Source organism: Sceloporus occidentalis, unplaced genomic scaffold (genome assembly GCF_023333645.1).
Source record: "Sceloporus occidentalis isolate IW3139 unplaced genomic scaffold, rSceOcc1.0.p SCAF_1, whole genome shotgun sequence".
Lineage (NCBI taxonomy): Eukaryota > Metazoa > Chordata > Lepidosauria > Squamata > Phrynosomatidae > Sceloporus > Sceloporus occidentalis.
The window spans coordinates 261398607-261421881 of NW_028316981.1; the positions used below are offsets into that span (position 1 = coordinate 261398607).

The 23275-nt window shown below is 41.2% G+C and overlaps 2 protein-coding genes across 4 annotated transcripts in view; one reads left to right on the plus strand and one right to left on the minus strand.

Annotated features, from left to right (window-relative positions):
* The window catches only part of LOC149323807 (inositol hexakisphosphate and diphosphoinositol-pentakisphosphate kinase 2-like), an 81587-nt gene extending 80735 nt beyond the window's left edge, over positions 1-852 (minus strand). Inside the window, exon 1 of the mRNA XM_089492608.1 lies at positions 722-852. The gene's annotated coding sequence lies outside the window, so the exon portion shown is untranslated. The remainder of the gene's footprint in view (positions 1-721) is intronic.
* Positions 735-20323, plus strand: GIN1 (gypsy retrotransposon integrase 1). Of its 3 annotated transcripts, none has more exons than XM_089492670.1 (8): positions 735-862; positions 10483-10628; positions 11949-12142; positions 14251-14556; positions 15894-16079; positions 16166-16336; positions 17575-17863; positions 19084-20323. In XM_089492670.1, exons 2-8 carry the CDS (start codon positions 10490-10492, stop codon positions 19365-19367), a joined length of 1569 nt encoding a protein of 522 aa, XP_089348796.1. In that variant the 5' UTR covers positions 735-862; positions 10483-10489; the 3' UTR covers positions 19368-20323. The 3 variants fall into 3 exon arrangements, with proteins under 3 accessions (XP_089348796.1, XP_089348812.1, XP_089348804.1); XM_089492686.1 differs by lacking the exon at positions 735-862 and adding an exon at positions 2890-2897 and having other exon boundaries at positions 10488-10628; XM_089492678.1 differs by lacking the exon at positions 735-862 and adding an exon at positions 7935-8000.
* The last annotated feature ends 2952 nt before the right edge of the window (positions 20324-23275 follow it).

Genomic DNA, 23275 nt, shown 5'->3' on the forward strand with positions numbered 1-23275 from the left:
AATATATTTAATATGGTAAAATATAAATAATATACTATATTTAATATAGTATAATACATAATATATTTAATACAATACAATATAACTATAGTGTATGTAATATATTATACTATATGAAATTTTATATATATTTATATATATATATATATATATATATATAGCTATATTAAGTATATGACGTATATTATATTATACATAAATAAAGGCTCCCCATCATGGCTTCAAATAGGGTTTCCCCCCTTCTTCCCCGCCCCTCCAATCCTCTTCTTGTACGCATTCAAGTGGTTTCTGACTCATGGCAGCCCTAAGGCGAAGCTACCTTTCACAGGGCTTTCTTGACCAGAGGAGGCTGGACATTTTTTTCCTGAGGCTGAGAGAGTGTGACCAGCCCAGGGTCCCCCAGTGGGTTTTCCATGCCTTAGCAGGCATTTGAACCCAGGGCTCCAGAGTCCTCAGACCACCAAACGTAGGAATCCGAATTCTCTCTCCTTTCAAGCAACTATGAAGTTTATTACTATGGGATTCTGCAACATATATTTAAAACCAACCCCTTCGGTAGAAAGAGTCAGCGCAGTTGTACGAAAACTAAAAGGTCTCGTGTAAATAGCACTCTTCACTTTTTCCTATCTCTATGGTGCCTATAGGCGGGTTTTTCCCTTTCCCCGTCCGTCTGTGTCGTCACTTCCGGCAGCGCCACAAATGTCTCGAAGCTGGATATTACCTTCCTTGCGGTGAAGCGGGAAGAGAATTGGAAGTCCCGTTCCTCCCGCTGGGGCAGAACCATCTCGCAGAGACAGAGGGGTGCTGCGTTAAAGGGAAGCAAGCGCTCGTTCTCTCCCAGCGCCGCCTTGGTAGCGTCTAGGTGAGGAGGGGGCTGTGCGCATGCGTGAAGGGAAAGAGCTCGTTGCGGGAGGCGCGGCAGGAGGATTTCCGGTTATTTTCGACAGCGGAGCCTGAGTGGCCAGAGGGCTCTTTGCCCAATAAGTGGCGAAGCGAACCCGGAAGTCAGTGGCAGCGTGATTTGGCGCCATCATCATCCCCTGGCCTCTTTGCCCCCATATTCAGCTGCATCCACACTGCAGAAATAATCCAGTTTGAGTCTACAGATCCCAAGAGTCCATAGCACTGAACCTTGGAGGTTAAAGCGGGGTCAAGCTGTTTGACCACGCTTTAACCTCCAAGGTTCAGTGCTATGGAATCCTGGGATCTGTAGATCTTCTCTGGTGCCTCAGCAAACTACAATTCCCAGGATTCTGTAGCAGTGACCCATGGCAGTTAATGGTGGGGAGTCAAGCCAGATCATTTCTGCAGTCTTTAACTGCCGTGTTTCATTACTGTGGGATTCTGGGAACGGCCTTTTGTGGTGGCACCAGAGCTCCACAAGGTAAAGTGGTGTCAAAGCGGATTATTTCTGCAGTGTGGATCCAGCCTGTGTCCCTTTACATACCGATGTGGTCTACTTGAACTCCCAGAACCCTTTCACATGCAGTCTCCTTAAGCCAGGTGTCCCCCATCCTATATCTGTGCATTTCATTTTTCTGCCTTAAGTGCAGTACCTTACATTTCTCCCTGTTGAAGTTCATTTTGTTAGCTTTCGCCCAGATTTCTAGTCTATTCAAGTCGTTTTGAATTTTGATCCTGTCCTCTGGAGTATTTGCTACTCTCCCTAATTTGGTGTCATTTGCAAATTTGATAAGTATGCCCCCCATTCTGTCATCCAAGTCATTGATAAAGATGTTGAACAGCATTAGGCCCAGGACAAAACCTTGTGGGACCCCACTGGTTACTTCTCTCCAGGATGAAAAGGAGCCATTGTTGAGCACCCTTTGGCTTCGGTCAGTCAACCAATTACAAATCCATGTGACAGTTGCCTTGTCTAGCCCACATTTTACAAGCTTGTTTGCAAGAATGTCATGGGGAACTTTGTCAAAGGCCTTACTGAAATCAAGTGTGAAGGTCTCTGCCCACCCTTCACCTTGACACTGGCTCTTTAGACCCTGCTCCCTCCTAATTGATGTGAAGGGTCCCAAGATACTCTGCTATGATGGCCCAACCCCCTGCGTTTCTAAAGATCAGTAGCGTGGTTTGATTTCAAAACACAGGCCAAGTGGATATTCAAGCAAGAATAAATGTTTATTTTAAAACAGAATGGAAAAAGGTAACTTGGGCATGAAGTTGTTACTGTGTCTTTCTTGGTTACATATATACAGGTTTGTTTTTAAATCTCAATTAATAACTCAGCCGCACAGGCTGCAATATCCCTCAGGAAATTATGTAACAGAAACCCCTCTTCCAGAGTCTGGCTACACTGAGTCTCTCTTCTCTAGACTCCCAAACTAATACTATCAGACCCTTTCTTGGTCTATGATCAACACCCCACTCTAACAAAAGGCTGTTCCCTCAGGAACTTCTGGAACACAGTCCTCTCTTGGACTCTACTGTCCCCCAACTGAAGACCAGCTTCCTCCCTCAGGATTCCAAACCCTAACTGTCTAAAACCAACTGCCAAGCGGAATCTTCAAACTCCTCAGCCAGCACCTGATTGGCTTAGGGTCTCTGGCTTCTGATTGGCTGGTTTGTGAGTCAGTTCATCACATCAAGATACAGTGGTACCCCGGGATACGAAATACCCAGGTTACGAAATTTCCGGGATACGAAAAAATCCCATAGGAAATAATTGTTCCGGGTTACGAATGTTTATTCGGGTTACGAAAAAAAATTTTGGTGCTTTTTTCGGCTTTTTCGCACGAAACGCGGCTTTTCCCCATTAGCGCCTATGGCGATCCGGCTTACGAAGGCTTTTCGGGTTACGAACGGCGCCCCGGAACGAATTAATTTCGTAACCCGGGGCACCACTGTATACTGTATCCACAGCATTCCCTTCATCTACCAAGCTGGTAATTTTATCAAAGAAAGAGATCAGATTTGTCTGGCATGACTCCTTTCTCTGAAACCCGTGTTGACTTTTTGTGATTATGGCATTGCCTTCTAGATGTTCACAGACTCTCTGTTTAATGATCTGCTTTAGAATCTTTCATGGTATTGAGGTAAGACTAACTGGACGATAATTGTTGGGATCCTCTTTTTTCCCCTTTTTGAAGATGGGGACAACGTTTGCCCTCCTCCAGTCTGCTGAGACTTCTCCTTTCCTCCAGGACTTCTCAAAGATTATTGCCAATGGCTCCCATATTACATTTCCCAGTTCTTTTAATACTCTTGGATGTAGTTCATCTGGTCCTGGAGACTTATATTCATTTAGATTAACAAGATATTCCTGTACTATTTCATTAATCTTAGGCATGTTACAGACCACCCAAAAGCAGGCGGTCTGCCACCGCCGCCATTAGCTGCGCCGAGAAGCCCCAGCGGCCAAACCGCAAGGCTTCCCGGCACAGCTAAAAAGAAGCGCCGAAATGGCGCTTCTTCAGACTCAAAAGTGGCTCTGTGAGGCGCAAGTTGTGCACTTGTGGCATCACTTCCGCCATGCGACATCCGGACGCTGTGCGTCTGAGATGTCAAAATGGCAGCCCCCGTGTGGACGGGGGCTGCCATTTAGTATGCGCTCCGCGCGTACTAGGGTCAGGGGCTGTGAGGAAGGTAAGACCCTTCCTAACCCTAGTACGCACGGAGCGCGTACTTTGTGTGTGTCTGTAACACGCCTAAATGAATATAAGTCTCCATAATAAATGTGTAGTGAAAGCAGTGGCATGGTTTTATCTAGTTAGATCTGTACCCTACTTTTCTTTCCATGAGCTCAAGGCAGTGTGTGTGTATGTTTTCTTACCCACTTTTCCTTCACAGCAAAATTTCCACTTTTTTAAAAAGAAAACTTGTTAATAATTTAAGAGATGAAAACTTAAAGTAGTACATATTGCTCATATTTATATAAGTGGAAAAAACTCTGGGAGCACTGAAAACCTAATTTAGTTTTGCCTAAGCGTTTGGTATGAATATTAATAAATGTTATAAATAGCCTACCAATTACTGTGGTTTTCAATATGGTTTTGCAATATAGGCTGTGTCTGCACTGCAGAAATAATCCAGTTTGACACCACTTTAACTGCCAGTGCTCTGTGTTACAGAGTTTTGGGAACTGTAGTTTTGTGAGACATTTAGTCTTCTCTGTCAGAGAGCTCTGGTGCCGCAATAAACTACCATTCCCAGGATTCCCTAGCACTGAACCAGGGAAATTAAAGCAGTTTCAAAATGGATTATTTCTGCAGTGCTGCTGCAGCCTTAGTGAAATTACAGTAAAAAATTGTGGGGGATGTTGAAGTCCCTTCCAGGCCTGACCGAAAGCTCTTTGGCTCCTGTCGGCGGCTGTGAAAGGCGGATGGGGAAGTGATGAAAAATCTCCTCCAAGTCCCTCCTACAGAAAGAAGTCCTGTTTATTTGGCTCTTAGAGTCAAGTGAAGAAAGATTTTTGAAATCTGTCCTTCATTCTCCACTCTCTCTTTCAGTTTCTACTAAAAGCAGCTGCATGGTGCAGGGCTATTTTGATTGAGGCTGTGGGACTCATACGCTTTTCCTAGGGGCAGCTAGAGCAGCAACTAAAATTGAGAAGGCAGTACACTGAGAAAAGATGCTCCTGCTGCAAGAAAGCACCAGCTTGCTCCACTTTGTTCTCAAACCTTGGCTTATTATCTATGTTGTGTCCCCTGTTTGCTAGTGAAAGCTGAAAAGCTGGTTTGGAGGACCTGTTCCATGCTTTGCTGATCAAGAAAGCATCCTATTTATGTCTGAAGAAGCCCTGGGACACCCATTACAGCCCACAAAACAGGCCACAAACTCTCACATTGTTAAGATGACACCTAACTACTTATCAGTTTGCTGTTAAAATCCCAGCGATCTTGTGTTCAGCTAGCGCTGAATCCCATCTACTCAGAGTTCAAGTATAATCATCATCATCTCATTTATATGCTGTATTTCCATGGGACAACCTTGTGAGAAGTGGCTTACATCAAAACCAAACCAAACAACAACTTGTATAACAACAGAAACATTTCCAGATGGTTCAGTTTAAATTAGAAGCCAGTATTTAAATAGGCTGATCATCTCAGGTAACAGGTAAAATATCTCTCATAATTAAATATGTCTCATAATTAAATATGTACTGAGCTCAAGCAATCCAGCAATCATTCACTTTCAGGCCTGGAAAAATAATGTATGGTGACCCCTCCACATTCACTGGGGTTAGGGGTGAAGGACCCCTGTAAATGTGGAAACATACAAATAAAAAAACAAACACTATTTTTACCTAAAAGAACACCTCTGTAGGAATCTCCAAGTCCTCCAGTGCAACTCTGTGGTCAACATCTGTCAGAGAGTGATCATAGCCTCATGCTAGAGGACCTACAAATACTTAGAGAAGTGTTTTCTCTAGGAGCTTCTGTTGACCACTCTGTGCTCAATTTCTGGCAGAGTTGCTCAGAGGACCTAGAGATTCCTAGAGGGAACTTATTAATCAAATCCACAAATAATCAAAGGACAAAGCCACAAACGTGGAAGGTCACATATGCAGTATATATAAATCCAATAAAGCAGCAAAAATTATGCATTTTGGCCAAAGCTAAATGTTACTCCAGCTGTAAACAAGACCCACATGGATTAGCTGTAAACTCTTTCAACAGCTGGACCAAGTCAAGGCTTCTCAAGCCAGCAGAAATGAGCCATACAGAAAAGGAGCATGGGCAAGTCTTGTAGGATGTACACCTAGAAATAAAATTCTGCTAACAAAAACATAATTTTACCCAGTATAGCTTTGTCTTTGCATGGTCTGAAACAGTCAGCCCTCCACTTTTGCGGGGGTTAGGGGCTCAAAAACCCCATGAAAATGGGAAAACCATGAATAAATGGGGAAAGGCAGGAGAGGTGTGTGCACATGTGCTCCTTTTTCTCCTCCCCCTTTCTTTACCAGCTGAGGGAAGCTGGCTAAAGGGCAGGGAGAGGGAGGAGGGTGCATGCATTTGCTCCCTTTGGTTTTATAGAAAGCTGAGGATCTCCTAGGTCTCTCCTCTTTGAAATGTCTTAGATCCAGAAATGAAGATATGCTTAAAAATACAATACCTTCCTCTTTCTCCATTTCTCTGATTTTGGCTCTCTAGCCTTCCACCTTGTATTGCATCTCCTCCTTTTTCTCCTATATACTGAAGCCTAACTCTGTAAGCAAGTCTCTCTGTCTTTTCTTCACTCCTATGATAAGCATTTTGCAATGTTCTTTTCACTTTGTCTTTCCATTTACTTTTTTCACTAAAGTATCCTGTTTTGGAAACACCTACAATGTCATCTGTTGCTTGTACTTTGCTACCATCCTTTGGACCTCTGTGGATTGCATTCAATTTTTCTGAAGAAATTGGAAATGACTATGTTACCTGGGGCCAAACGAAGGTGCATTCCCGACCCTTCAAGATTATTATGGAGGCACTGTTTTTTGAGTGGTGAAAGGGACTAAGGTCATCCTCCTCTTGATGTTTTTCCTGGGAAATAGACCATGTAGCTTCACGGCTGGCCATAGTATCCTATCTGATGGGTGAAACCAGACTGCACTGACATTCACGTTTCCATATCCAAGCCAAATAATCTAATAGCAGGGAGGTAAATAGATATAGATATCAGACGAAACTTGCCAATAAAACTCTGTGATAGGTTTGCCTTAGGGTTGACATAAGAAGAGCCCTCCCTCCAATCCATCTGCCTTGGTCCAGGCCCTCAGAGGGAGAGAAAAACCACTGGACCTCATCCCCTTTCCCTCCACCATTCCCTTCTCTTTTTGTTTCATGTCTTTTAGATTATAAGCCTGAGGGCAGGGAACTGTCTGATTAAAAATCATTGTAAGCCACCCTGAGAGCCATTAGGGCTGAAGGGCGGGATATAAATACCTAAATAAATAAATAAGTAAGTAAGTAAGTCAGAAATGCCTGGAAGGCACACAATATCAAAACATCAGATGTTTATAAAAATGTGTGCCCCAAGCAAATATGGTAACAGCTCTCTCCTCAGGACCATGATCCCAAGCAAACTCCCTCCTCTATAGCTATGGCCTTAAAAAAAACAATGTAAGAGTCAAGCTTGAAGACACATAGACACATGCATCCAAGCATCTTGTTGGGTTTGTTCATCAGTTCTAAGTACTTAAGCATTTGCAGCCTGAGATCAGCTGAAAAGACACTTAACTGGCAATTAAAGTTTTATCATTTCATTATATTTGTTTTTTCCTATAAAGCAGCTGTTGCTTAAACTTTATGACCAATTTAAATAAGTTTACCTGTATATCGATTGTCTCTAATATTACTTGTATGTTTGGTTAAATAATGCTGTGGTTATTCCCTCCTTGGGATTTTAAAGGGCAAGGTTTTTTTTAAAAAAACTGTTTAAGGTTCATGACTAGAATCTTAGGGTGTGTTGACATTGTAGAAATAATGCAGTTTGACATCGTTTTGACTGCCATGGCACCATGCTATGGAATCCTGGGATTTGGAGGTCTGTGAGGCATGAGTATGCGTTGGCAGAGGAGGCTAAAGTGCCTGTAGAACTACAAATTCCAGGATTCCATAGGATGGAGCTACAACATTGAAAGTGGTGTCAAACTGTATTTCTAGAGTGTAGATGTATCCTGAAAGTAAACTGAACCCGGCAATTTAATGACACAGTGCCTGGTAGACTTTGGCTCAGTAGCCTAGCTACTCCAAACAAACTATTAAACCAACTTCAGATACAATTCTTATCCAAGCAAGCAGTGCAGCTATTGAGCAAGAACTGACCTTAACATAAAACAAATTCACCAAAATTAGCAAGCACGATTTCCAAACTATGTAGATCACATTTGTTCTGGCTGGCTGTTGTCCTAGCACAACATATCAAGATATTTGGAACACGGCTCAGAATGTTTTGCACATATTTAATTTGATATCACTAGGAACCTACAACAGGCAAACTGTTTTCTTTCTCTTGGGTCGTGTGATCACTTTCTGCCTTTTCCCCTCAGATGCCATATACAGTCTGTAAGTCTTATATTTTAAAAACCAAAGCCAGTAGATCAGCTTTACTTTTGTATATTTTTAAATGAAGTTAATATTTAACCTGTAAAATATGATGCAGGTGGTATGCAAATCACTAACAGTGTGTGAAGTACGGTACTATGACTACAGAAATAGAACAGACATAATTAGGTGTGAAACAGAAATTAATTGCATGATAGAAAATAAGCAGAATAAAAGTGGCATAATTGTCACCTTTCAAAGTAACACACAAGTACCTGATTTAGAAACTGAGGCTGGACCCCCCCCACCCCCCCAAAAAAGCAACCTTGTTAAGCTTATGCTTTTTAGCTGCTGAAAATGACTTGTGTACTTTATTCATTTTGGGTTTTGGCCAACATAGTAGTACTTTATACAATGATGTATAGCTTACCTTCTCTGTTTAAATAGTCATTTGAAGGACTTTCAATTTGTGTTTTTTTAACGTCTTGATTGTGAGGAGTAGAATGGAACAAGGACATTAATTAGTTCTCATGTAGTTCATAAAATCTTCCTATATCTCAGCTGCACATTTTTATGTTTCTTTGACTTTAAAAAGACACAAAGGTACTAATGGCTGATCCCACACATGCATGCATATGACTCAGTATTTTATCTCTTGGTAACATTAATAGTATCTTGCATTTGAACATTTGACTCTCTCTTTTGAGACAGAGATCTAATTTGAACATTTTGTTTAATTTATGATAACTAATTCTGCATGCAGTTTATCACTCTGTGAGCTCTTTCACACATTGATCACAGTGTGATTCAAATTTAACTGCTGTGACAAAATTTTGTGGAATCCTGCTGGTTGTAGTTTGATGAGGGACTAGAGCTCTCTGCGAGAGACAGTATAGTGTAGCGGTTTGAGCACTGGACTATGACTCTAGAGACAAGGGTGTGATTCTCCATTTGGCCATAGAAACCCGCTAGGAGACCTTGAGTGAGTCACACTTTCTTAGCAGAAAACAATGTAAGAGGGCCCTTTTGGGTCACCATGAGTTGGAAATGACTTGAAGGCACACAACAACAAACTGCTCTCTGGCAGAGTTTTAAATATCCCTCTAAACTGCAAATCCCACAATTCCATGGGATGTTCCCATGGCTGTTACAGTGGAATCGTAGAACTATAATTGTGTAGCGTGAAAGGGCCTCATATTGCAATCACTAAGTCATGGACTGCATACCACCATACCACTCTGTAAACACCTGATCTTGTCAGATTATGGATGTTAAACATGGTTGGACCATGACTGGATGGAAGACTACCAGGGAATACCAAGAGTTTCCAGGCAGGTCTGTGAAAGCATCTTGCCTGAAACTCTAAACAGCTGCTGAGTCAGAGTTATAAATACTGAGCTATGTCGCTTAATGGCCTGATTCAGTGAAAGGCAACTTCCTATGTTCCTGTTTGCAAAATCACCCTAAAGTTTACACCAACTCAGAGTTTCTTTTCACATGTTATGTAGTGGGCACAACAACTGCACTGTTTTAGTCTTCTCTCTATGTTCTGTCTGTTTACTCCTGTTTTATATACTTGTTCCAAATTTAGCAAAATCTGACATAGTCACATAAAATAACAGGATATAATATTAAGTACAAGATTCAGACTTATTAGCCACTCTTCTAGTACTGAGGAAGGCTTGAAGTGATAAATAAAAACAAATAGAATAAAACAGCTACAAAGATAAGAATTAAACCAACTTTTAAGCCATTTTAGCCAACTTCAAGAAGATTGCTGAAAACAATTAGTCATGATCAATCCAGTGTGTATAGCCATGGATCTAAATGTATGTATTTGAAATGCTGTTTTCTTTATTTAAACAGCTGTTCTCTGTGTAGGAAACTTGTTTCCTATGTAGAATAAGAAACTGAAGATTCTTGCTTATCTAGTCTTCTATCCCTGTTGAAATTCATTTTGTTTGTTTTGGTTCAGCTTTCCAGACTCTTCAAATATTTCTGAATATTCTTTCTTTCCCTACTTGAGATTCAGCCACCAGTACGTCTTGTTCTACAAAATCACCAAGAACATTTAACAGGACTAGAAATCTGGCTCACAGTAGTGTTTATTAACAGAAAAATATCTGAAGCAAGCAACAAATCACAGGCTCACCAGTATCAAAATGCATGGTGCAGATAGCTACTTTTATCTCAATACTTTTTGGTGGCTAAGCATTAGAAAAAATATACATTAGTAAAATTTCATAATTGGATATTACAATGTGATGTTTCTATTGTGCCTGCATGCTATTGGTTACATTACCTATTTGCCTTCGAAACTGAGTGTGAATGCCCAGTACTTGCTCACTCTGTTTCTGGTGTTCATGAACTTGAAATGAACTGTAGGTCAAGTACAACAATACAGAAGAGAATGCTCAGCTACAATGAAAAACATGCTGCCTATGTTGTATTTGTTTCAAATCCTGAGTTTCTGGTTTGTGTAAAGTGCTTTTATTTCATCCAGAACAGCAATGGTCCGTAGTGGCAAAAATGGAGGACTCCATCTGAAACAAATCTCACATTACAAACAAACAGGTGGATACCATCCCACAACATTACCAAGTGAAAGGAGTGGAATAAGAAGAGCTGCCAAAAAGTTTATCTTCAAAAGTAAGCCGATATAAAGTCGTGGGAATTAAGGGTGCTACAGTGTGCTTAACTGGTACTTTCCAAATATAAAATAGGAGGTTCCTCATCATACCTATGAAGAATAAAATCAAAATTGATTTTATTGAAGAGAAAGGGATTCAACATTAAGAAATTAAAATACAGTGGTGCCTCGGGTTACGAAATTAATTCGTTCCGCTGTCAATTTCGTAACCCGAAAGGCTTTCGCAAGCCGAATCCCCATAGGCGCTAATGGGGAAAAGCCGCGATTTGGTGTGAAATCGCGCAGAAAAGCACCAAAAGTTTTTTCGTAACCCGAAAAAACTTTCTTAACCCGGAAAATTTTTTTTAAATTATTTTTTTTCGTATCCTGAAAATTTCGTAACCTGGGTAATTCGTATCCCGAGGTACCACTGTACTGGGTACAAGTTTATATAAATCAGTAATGGTGCACTTTTCGTAAGATCATAGAATTGGAGGGATCCCAATGCTATCTAATTTAGCTCCTATCAGCATTAGTCACAACTAAGCACATTTCAGAGGTGTCCGTTCATAGAGTCATAAAACTGCATTTATGCTTCTTTCTAGATTCATATTATCTATTGGGCTGTGGTCTCTATCAATCCACTGAGTCACCGAGATTGTCATTGGATTTATTTCTCTGGATGGCTTTGCTTTAGAAATAGGGTGATGATTGAGGCAATAGCATATCAAAGGTGACATCCCAACTTTGGAATTTCCTTTCCAGTGTCTGCTTTGATGTCATTTAGCACCAGACAAGCTTTTCTTCCCAGGAATTTGAACATTTAAAGTTGTCAAGGGTGATGGTTTATTTCTGCTGTATTCCCTTAAAGTTTATTGCAGGTTTGCACTGCTGCATTTTGTAGTTGTTTTATCCATTTTTCTTTATTATATGGTTGAGTCATAACAATAAAAAATATTTTATTTGTAGGCTGCCCTGGGAACAGCAGGGTTGAAGGTGAAGGTCTGCATTTAGCAAATAAAATAAATTGTTGCTTGTGTCTGAATGTTTTCAAATGTACTGTTCTGTCATGGTAACTATACATTTGCTTTTGACAAGAAGAATAAAAATTGAGATTTCTCTCTATTTCAATTTTTTCCCATGCAGAGTCCCTCGATAAATAATCCTACTGACTGTGCCAAGCACCAAAGTCACATTATATATTACTGTTTCAGAATGAATTTATCTGTTTTGACTAGGCATGCTGAAAAGTATTCTTCAGTAGTTTTGAACAGTCCAACTAAGCTGACCCATAACAAATAATATAAAATAACACAGCACACACAATTGTTGTCTTTCAGATAATAAACTGTTCTATGTGGGAAAAGACAAGAGGCAAATGCGCTTGGTAATTTTTTCTGATGAAGAAAAGAGAAAGGTTTTAGAAAATTGCCATGAAAACCATGCCAGTACACATCATGGCATATCAAGGACTCTAACCCTGGTGGAATCTCAGTATTATTGGACTTCAGTAACCAGTGATGTTAAACAGTGGGTATGGGTCATGTTGACATATCTTGTCTATGTTACTGAAATTGTGCCAGTATGAATATTGGCTAAGTGATTCTTTAAAACCCTCTCTATAGGTTGTGGTGCTCACTGTACTTAGAAGCTTTTCTCTTTCCTAATTGCACAGATTTTGCATCCAGTATGTTTTGTTTCAAACTAGAGTTCAAACTAGCATTAAGGCCTTACTTGCTACATTAAATGTGTTGTGCCAATAGCTGCACTGGCATAATGTAAAGAAATAGTGACATATCAGCATTGAAAAGATAAGGCTGTCATGTTGTAGCCAGAATACGGATCCCTCCCACCCCCTTGCAGGACACCAGTTCTGTCTGGACAAACCATTGATCCAGTGACTGTTTGAAATTGTTTTCGTGGAAATCATCAGGATCTATCAATTTAATCAAGGCAGTCCTGTGAGCAGAGTCATCGATGTACCTTCTAGGAGCCTAATTATGCTAGTTAGCCTGGTTAGACTGCAAGCACATTTTATTTAGTTAAGAGGTTTTTAATACCACCCAATTGGCAAATTGCCCTTGGAGCAGTTTGTTGTTGTTGTTGATATGTGTTTCAAGTGGAGTTCAGCTTACTGCAACCCTTTTATAGAGGGGTTTTTGGGGTTTTTTGGCAAGATTTATTCAAGGAAGTTTGCCATTGCCATTGCTTTTTTTGGATGTTAAGAGAGTGTGACATGCCAAAGGCTACCCAGTAGATTTCCATGGCTGAGCAGGGGTTCAGACCAACGCTCAAACCACATCATTACACTGTCTCTCAGGACAGTTTACCAATATAAATACCCATAACATGTATTTGTTGTACAGTCACTTCTCCTTTCTCACAGAGTTGAGATCCATGGTCTTGAATATTCACGGAAGAGCAACCTTCATTATTTTCAATGGGGTGCGCCCCCACAGTGCATGCCCTGCGTGCGTTTGCTGGCGCATGCCCCATTCAAGCCTATGGGGCTTGAATATAGATGAATCTCTGCTCTGGCAGGGGGGGGGGTGTTCCAGAATGGATTCCCATGAAAATGGAGGGCCAACTGTAATTGTTACTCTTTTATATAGAACTCTCTTTTCCTAGAGGTTTGCTATAGCATTACGTACTATCTCCAGGATAACTACCAAACGATTCAAACTACTAAAAAGTAGTTTGAACCTGGCTTATACATAGTGGTTAGAATTAATCGAACAGGAGTTATTTATCATTTACTGTTGGTGGTTTGTCCACCCTGGGTCTCTATAATATGGAAAGATATTATCAGAAAAACCAAGTTCCATTTCTGGATTTTATATTATTTTCAACAGATTGCTTCCATTGCATTTTGGAGTGCTCTTGTCTGTGAATAACTGTGTATTTAAAGATTATATATTAACTGTAACTTTCTGCTTTGGAGTGAGTCAACAGCATGTGGCCCTCTGTTCTGAACAAGTTGTCCAGTCATGGCTAAATTGGACCCAACCAGTAATCTCTTCACATTAGCCAACATGGCCTGGTAACATATGCTAGAACAGCTCTGGCTATTCTAGCATTCAGAGCTGTGTTGCTTCTTTAAGGTTTTCAACAACTAAATAAAAGGTCTATTTGGCAATGTGAATGGACAAATTACAGTGCACCTGCGTCATATGCGGGCGAAATATACGCTGCTTTCAGCATATGCTGAAAGCAGTGCTGTTTCTTCTGGTGTCTTGCGCCGGAAGAAACAATGGTGTGTGAACCCATGGTGCATGTGTGCGCCGCCGCCACACCCCACCATTAGCACGAGCCCCATTACTTGTAATGGGGCTCGAGCATATGTGGGGGGTCCGGAACTGATCCCCCGCGCAAAACAAGGGTGCACTGTATAACAAGAAATTCAACTTGAATTGCATGTCTTCTTTTTTCTCCCTGAGCCTTTGTTTTTTGTAACCCAAGATGTGGATTTGTGTGATATTTATAAGTGCTACTCATAAAAATTTCAACAGCATATCATGTGGTCCATCTGACTGCAACCACTTGTTAGAACAACAGATACTATCCAAGTAACTGTTTATGGAAAACTGAAACACATATGAGCAGGAGTAATACTAACAGTTATTTCATTACTTTCCCCTTCAGGTATATGCTTGTCAACACTGCCAGTTAGCAAAGAATACGACCTTTGCAGCCTCCAAATTTCACACCATTAAGGCAGAGGAGCCTTGGACTGTAATTATTATAGACTTAATGGGACCTTTCAGTGCCACCAGCAAAAATAATCTGTATGTCATGCTTCTGACAGATGTCTTCAGTAAGTGGGCTGTGGCTTTGCCACTCCATGAGCTTTCAGCAGCTGAAGTGGCAAAGACAATTATCAAGGCATCATTCTGTTATGGCCCACCTCAGAAGATTGCTATAGATCAGGGAGAAGAGTTTGTTCAGCAGGTAAGTGGAGAGAGCTTTTCTAAAGAAAGGATTGTTTAACATCATTGGAGAGTGTGGGTGAAATCATGAGTGCTATGAACAGAGTATTGTACAGTACATTCTTTATATTTGAGATGGTTACCTGTAAAATCTTAAGACGTTTACATTCCTAAGATGTTTACATCCCTGTGGAGCCTTTCATGGGCAAACTGGGTGGGAGGTCTTTGGCAACTTTAGTGCCATCCTGCCAGCATCTTTCCTTTTTTTTCTGGAGGAACAACAGATCAACTGGCCTTTGGGAGCTCTTGTATTATATCTAAACCTTATGGTTGATTTACCCATTTTTGGAATATTCTGTCACCCTAGCTAGATTGTGTCATACTACTAGAGAGTGACACTTTACAGTTTATCACAGTGCAACACCTACACCCATTGCAAAGGTTGAAGTATTGCCAAAATTATTTCATGATGTTTCATAGGTACTTACAAAATACATGCAGCATTGCTGAAATTTCCTGGAAAGGCACATGTAAACCCATTATTTGTATTGCCTATTGAAAATAAGCACATCTTCGTCACTGTCATGTCTTAGAGAAGAGGTGGGCAGTTGTTCGGTGTTAGGGGGCCACACTGGCCTGGTAGGAAACCTCAGAGGGCACCACTACAACTGTGTTGCCACTGAAAAATTCATTTTGATCCCCAAGTGCCTATGGAAGTTTGGGAACACTTTTAGCATGTTTGGGCACTTTTAGGCCCAGGAATGACCTCTTTAGGAACAGGAAGTGCCCAGAAGGCAATTTCAGATTCACTTTCTGTTAGCTATAATAATAATCATCAATTTAAAAAAATACATTTTGTACCCTTGGGTCCACACAAATGGCTCTGGAGGTTCCTCTAGTATGTGGGCTGTACATTCCCCATTCCTGTTTTACATTTATGAGAACAGTTTCCTATTCCTTATATTCCTTATGTTAATTAAGAAACAACAGTGATTATTAGTATCTGCTACAGACACCTGTTGTAACTGCACCTAGGTCAGTGATGGTGAACCTTTTGCAGACCGAGTTCCCAAACTGCAACCCCAACCCCACTTATTTATTGCAAAGTGCCACATCCCCCTGGCTTTCTAGTAATGAACTGTGGCAAATTCTGTGCTGGGGCGACAGCATGCATGCCCACATAGAAGGCTCTGAGTGCCACCTCTGGCACGTGTGCCATAGGCTTGCCACCACTGACCTAGGTCTCTGTTGAACACTCCTATACTCACACAGATACACTATTACAAAGAACAGTTTCAGTTTATCAGGTAAAATAACAATATGGGGAGCTTTAAAAACAACAACTTTCTTTTCTTAAAGGTCAACTGTGAGCTGTTTGAACACTTTGGGACAAAGGAATTATTAATGCTGCATCCTCAAACTGATTGTGAAAATAAAATTGGCAAGACTGTCAGATCTTTCCTTCTGCGATACTGTACAGAGAACAAGAAAGATTGGGATGACCATTTACAAGCTATTGCTTATGCATTCAACTTGATTCCTTCAGTATGTATAGAGAAGACTTTATTTGTTGTATAAACTGGAGCTGATTATACATTTGTATAATCCCTTTTCCTTCCCTTTTTAAATAGGAAACTAACCGTAGTACACCATATTTTGAAATGTTTAAACGGAACCCACACATGCCTCCACCTTTCAGTGAGATTAAGGAAGGAAGGAATGACTGCATGTTTGGTAGAATTGTTACTGCAATAAAACAAGTCAAGAGAACAGTGCAGGAAAGCACAGCTTCTAATTGCCAGGTAAATCTCTCTTCTTTTTAGGAAAAAGATAAAAAAAAATACAGGAATGAATGGTATATCTCTGCCTATTTATATATTACAAATATAAATGTGTTCTTCATGCATTCATAATTGCAACTTTTAGAACTAAAAAGGATAATACTTTCTAAAAGTAGGCACAACATATTGGATTAAGCTTCACCCAAACCTCCAAAATACATGGAGAAAAACTTACCTCCTATGATCAGATTATTCAACACAGCACTAGGTTCCCTATGAAATGCACAGCAACAGGAACTATAGATGCAGTTGGTAAAGGCACATCAGCTTTATTCAGAACATTTTAAATGTGGAGAACAGAAAACAATGATCATTGAGCCATGACCCATAGCTCAGATACACTACATTCTGCAGTGTCACAAACCTGTGGTTCAGTAGTTACACAGCTGTTTGCTTTGTGGATTATGAAAGTGTGCAGCAATTGTCTTTCATCTGGAATATTATAATATTATGTTGGACCTAAATACCCTAAGGAACCTAATCCCTTCTGATTTTGGAAGCTAATCAGGGTTGGTACTTGGATGGGAGATTGTCAACCAGGGGCTGCAGGCTATATTTGAGAGGAAGGAACTGGCAAAATCATTTCTGAGTATTCCTTGTAAAAGAAAAATGTATGAAATTCATGGGGTCACTATAAATTGACAGGCAAAGACACACACACACGTGCACACACACTGGTTTCTTGGACTGACAGAAGCCCCTCAACAAATCGTGCATCTGACTAATTTCTCCTTACCATGAAGCCCTCATGTGCCCTAAATATTTCTTCCAAAAGACTAGAAAACTGTTCAGAGCAAGTTTCAAATGTCATGGAGTGCTAAGGTGGCAAGAGATAAAATTAAGGCATCATGTTACTTCTGCACAGGGGCTTCATGGTGGAGGGGTCATATTCCTCCAGGATGGGCTTTTTCCATCAGTGCAAGAATCCAATGGGATCCTAGCCAATGATTCCTAAATTCTAGATTCCCAGTCTTCTATAAAATTGCTGGTTAAAAAGCCTAAATTCAGCTATAGTTTGTTGAATTAACTGATCAGTAAATGTAATATTGCAAAAAGGAAGGCTAATAGAAAAACATGCAATACAGTCAAAGAACATAATGGACTGAGGGTCCTTGCAGATGTCAGATGCACTGAAAAAGCACACTTGTCTCCAAGGAACTGAACCTTTAAAAGTTGTAACAAGTTCTTTTTCTTCTTAGGATCTAAAGAAAATGCCTGTAGAAGAGCAGAGTGGAAAGAAGGGCCCTGTTAGGAAGAAGCCAAAGCAACTGAACCCATTTCTCCTTAAAGTGGGTCATGAAGTTTTTAGGCAAAGGAAAAACTGGTGGAAAGATGGCCGCTTCCAGTCTGAATGGGTTGGTCCTTGTATTATAGACTACCTCACTGAGAATGGCTGTGCAGTATTAAGAGATGCTGCAGGCTCAAGGCTGAAAAGACCTATTAAAATATCTAATCTGAAACCATATATAAGAGGATCAAACAAAGAAGGTAAAATACAGTTATCCTTTTATCTTTTCCCTTTTGTTAAATAAGAGAATGGAAAGTGAAGAGCTTTTCTTAAAAACAGCTTGATTTTCTTTAGTCTTAAAGGTGTGCAGTGCTTTTAGTATTCATATGTTCTTTCAACAGTATGTGGGTAAATTAAAAAATCAAGGTTTCCTTCTCTGTATAATTGGGTTCTCATGTTCCTCTAATGGCATCTAAACATGCTGGTTCTCCATGTGTTGAAGTATACCCTTTGCTTGAATAGTGGGGATCATGTTGAGGATTAAGGAAGCTTTGTAAATACACCAGTTACTTTGCTTTGGCTGTAAAAATGTTTTGTGGATATTGTTCAAAAAGGGATGTCTGCTGAGAAGAAAACTACTGTTGTGAACAGAATAGAATTTTTTAAAAATTTTCTTATGCAATCACTGAATGCAAGGTTCAGGTGCAAAATGAGATATCAAGTACTTCCTCTCTCTTCTTCCCTTTACTCAAATTATTCTGCTGCAGCCATCTAGTGAAACTAATGAATAGCTGAATACCGCATATTGTTCAAAGCACCTGTGCTACATCCATCTCATAAAATATTCCACTCGCTTGTTCAGAGAATGAGTATCTTCATGACGTCAGTAAACAGTTCTGGCTTTTTTGTCCTAGCTGAAGGAAGATAATTGAAATATTTAATTTCTCTCTCCATTCTAGTCATGACAGGGTCAGCAATTTCATTTTCTTCAGTGCAATTTCGTTTCCTCTAAACCACTGCTGACTCATTGAGCATCATATTTAGAAAGGAACCGACAGCTGCAGAATTCAACAATCTGAGCTGGAACACAAAATGGGCCTGTAGTTGGAGGAAGTTTGATAGGAAGCACAACAGTTAATGGTCTCTTAAACACTTTTTCAAGCAATCCCTTCACATACACAAAAAATCAATTTAGGTTTTACATCAGATGCTTGAAATTAGAAATTCCATTCCTTCTGAACAGCTTTGCCCATGACCATCAGAAAGTGCCATAAGGATAGAGGTATACTTGTACTGGTAAATCTGCATTATTCTTCCTTGCTCTTGATTCGGATCTGTATGATGCAGGCCATTCTCATATTTTCCATTCATTTAACATCATTGTCCATCAAACTGGGATCTAGTTCATTGATTTTTCTTCCTGATAATGCCCAGGTGTGGGTAAAATTACCTCTAATCTAGATTTATTTACTTGTTGCAGATAACAACCAAGATTGTCCAAATGCCATAGTGGCTGACCATGACTATGTCGGTTCAGCTGAAACAGTCACAGAGCAGAGCTCCAAAGATGTATTCTCCCCCAAAGGACTTCCTCCTCTTGTTCCTGATGCTGACTTACTAGAGAAGGACCTCGTAGTATCAGCATGTGAAAATAGTGCACTGCCTGAATTTACAGAACCCGACTCCATTGAAACAACTACTATGAACTCAGAGCAATGGTCTGCAACTGACTGGACTCTGCAAAATAAAGCTGAGGCTACTTGAACTAAATATAGAAAGACTTGAATTAGAGTACATGTTACAAATTAGTTTGAAGGACTCTTTGTTACATTTGACAAGAACGAAATAATGGATTCTTCTAGATTCAGCTAGATGACTACACATAAAAACTATGTTTGCATGCAGTGGCACCTCCTTCCTCTCTCATCCTCCTGATTAGCCAAGAGACAATGGCCCCATACAGACTGCCAAACTAAAGCTGCTACGGGCAACTTTGGAGGTATGCAGTTAAGGAGAAGACCAAGACTCGTGGGCGGGGGGAAGGTGTTGCCATAGTCCATAAAAACATGCTTACCTTGACCAGGAACCCCATCCAGAAAACGGACTTCATCGAGTGTATTTACCTGACCCTGACAGTCTGGGGATTTTGTTGGTCTATCGTCCACCCCGTGGGCTAACAGACTCCCTAGCCGAGCAGACACAGCTGGTCTCGGAACTGGTGCTGGAGTCTCCCAGACTTCTTGTTCTGTGGGACCTCAACATCCCTTTTGAGGCCGGCTCACAAGATCTGACAGGTGCAGCTCGGGAGTTCATGGCTTCCATGATGGCCATGGGCCTGTCCCAGTTAGTCTCGGGCCCAATGCATTGCACTGGTAATACACTCGATGTCGTCTTCAGTACGGATTGGGACTTCTGCTCTATCATGGACAGACCATTTCCTGGTCAAGGTCCGACTTAAGGCAACTACCCAAATACCCCCCGAGGGTGGAGGACCTATTAGGATGGTCCACCTGATGGAACTCAAAAGGTTCCAAGAAGCCTTAGAGGGATCTATGGTTGGATCTGACAGCGATTCTGTTGATGCCCTGACTAACATCTGGGATAACGACCTCTCCAGGGCTATACACAGTATTGCTCCTAAGCGTCCTTTCCAGCCAGCATCTAATAAGAAACCCTGGTGTAAAGAAGCTCTCTGGGAAATTAAGCGGGCCGCGCAACAACTAGAGCGCAGCTGGCGGAGACACCAGCTTATCCAACAAGACACTTCATCAGGCTCTTTTGAAGTCCTACGGAATGGCAATAGGTGCAGCAAAGAATTCCTTCTATGCTACACGTATTGCGCCTGCAGAGTTGCGTCCAGCAGAGCTGTTCAGGGTGGTCAGGGAGCTGACTCAGCTTCCTCCCACTCTGAACCCTATTTTAGAACCAACTAAGGCCTGCTATTAACAACTTCTTTGCAGATAAAATCTCTCGGATAAGGGCTGATCTCGACGCTGGCATTTCAACAGAGACAATAGAAAAGGTGTCCAGAGCCTCTGTGGACCCCATTAAACTGGATCACTTTGAGTTTGTTGATACTGATGAAGTGGACAAGCTTCTTGGAAGTGTTAGGAAGACAACGTGCTCTCTCTATCCCTGTCCTTCTTGGCTGACCGCCCAGGGTGGTGATGCTGTAACATCATTATTGCAATGCATAATCAATGCATCTTTCAGGGAGGGAAAATTTCCATCTAGTTTAAAACTAGCAACAGTTAAACCGTTGCTCAAAAAACCCTCCCTGGACCCCCTGGTAAGGAACAACTATAGACCGGTTTCATTATTGCCATTTTTAGGTAAGGTGATCGAGAGAGCGGTTGCCTTCCAACTCCAAGCAGTCTTGGATGAAACCAATTATCTGGACCCATTTCAAACTGGCTTCAGATCGGGATATGGAGTTGAGACTGCCATGGTCGCCTTAGTTGATGATCTCCGTCTGGACATCGACAGGGGAAGTGTGACCTTGTTGGTGCTTTTGGACATCTCAGCGGATTTCAATACCATTGACCACGGTATCTTTCTGGAACGCCTGAGGGAGCTGGGCATCGGAGGCACTGCGCTCTAGTGGTTCTGTTCCTATCTCTCAGGTAGGTTCCAGATGGTGCAGTTGGGGGACACTTGCTCCTCTAAGAGGGAACTGATATCTGGTGTTCCTCAGGGAGCTATTTTGTCCCCCACTTTAACATTTACATGAAACCGCTGGGAGAGATCATCCGGAGGCATGGGGCGCGGTGTTATCAGTACGCTGATGACACCCAAATATGCTTCTCTGTGTCTCTGACTGCTGCAATGTCTAAGGATGGCGTCTCTCCTCTGAATGCCTGTCTGGAGTCGGTAATGGGCTGGATGAGGGAAAACAAACTCAGTCTGAATCTAGAGAAAACAGAAGTACTGGTGATAGGTTCCCCAGGCCCAGTGAAAGAAATTTATCCACCTGTCCTGAATGGGGTCACACTTCCCCTGAAGGATGAAGTTCGCAGTTTAGGAGTACTTCTGGACTCAGCCCTGCAGTTGACATCTCAAGTAGATGTGATGGTCAGAAGTGCTTGCTATCAGCTTCGGTTGATACGTCAGCTGCGACCCTACCTAGGCCAAAGGGACCTTGAAACTGTGGTACATGCTCTGGTAACCTCTCGCTTAGATTTCTGTAATGCGCTCTACATGGGGCTACCCTTGTACCAAGCCCGGAAGCTTCAGTTAGTACAAAACATGGCAGCCAGATTGGTCACCGGTGCATCCAAGTTTGACCATATAACACCTATCTTGAAAGATCTTCACTGGCTGCCCATTCGCTTCCAAGCGCAATACAAAGTGGTGATTATCACCTATAAAGCCCTACATGGCTTGGTCCCGAGATACTTGAGGGACCGCATCTCCCCATATAATCCGGCCCGCACACTTAGAACATCCGGGAAGAACCTGTTGGAAATACCATCTTCCAGATATGTCTCCACATCCCAGATGGCCTTTTCTGTAGCAGCCCCGCGGATCTGGAATAGTCTTCCCGAGGAGTTCCGTCTTATGACCCCCTTGGAATCATTTAAAAAGAGACTTAAAACCTTTCTCTTTTGCCAAGCCTTCCCCTCTGTAGAATGAACAGTATTTTCGATGCGATTGATTCCCTGCCTTACCCTGCTGTATGTTGTCCATAGAGTTTGTAGAATTTTATATTGCAGTTTATTTATCATGTTTTTATGAGATTGTGTAATGGTTTTTAATTAGTCAGTAACCCCACTTCGATCCAATGGGAGAGGCAGGGAAACACAAATAAAATTTATTATTATTATTATTATTATTATTATTATGCTGTTTAAATGGCACACACATCTTAAGAGCCCAGAAGCTGCGCCAAAGCTGTGCTCCAGTCCTTAGGACTGGATCGTGGCTTTGGTGCGGCTTCCGGACTCTTAGGATGCATGCATCATTTAAACAGCATACCTCCAAAGTGGCCCAAAGCAGCTTTATTTTGGCCTGTCTGTATGGGGCCAATGCTTATTATTTCATTTTTTCTAACTGTGGATATCCAAATCAGAGAAATGGTGACCATTTTGAAATAAAACTTAACCCAGAGTGGATATAAAATCTTAAGTGGCAAGCATTCTGGTCAATTTGCATCAGTCCTATCATTATTAAATATAATCACTCAAGTTTCATGCAGATTCACTACAGTGATTGTTAAACTGTATAGCATATGGGGTTTGCACATTGAAGTTTAGAGGGTTGGTCTCTGGCACCTTTAGCCAAACTGGTGGCACTATAAGAACCTGGAACCTGCCCTCTCAAAAAAGAAAAAAAATCAAATAGAATCAATAATAGTATTGGTTTAGTAGTTTGCTATACTAGTAAGAAAGTGCTCACGTTAACCAATTTGTTATACGTTCCCAATACTCATGGCCCCTCAGCAAATCTCATGTTTAGACCAACAGACTATCTCTTACTGTTAGTGCTACATCGTGTCCACAGGAGCGGTGATGAGGCTTATCTCAGAGGTAAATTTAGATTATTTTTAGGACATACTGTTTACTTCTTCTGTGTTGTACATAGAGTCACTGAAGGTTTAGAACAGCTGGATATGGAATATACACAACACCTGTCAATAAAGTTCTTTTGATATGTTTTAGAATGCTGGAAACATT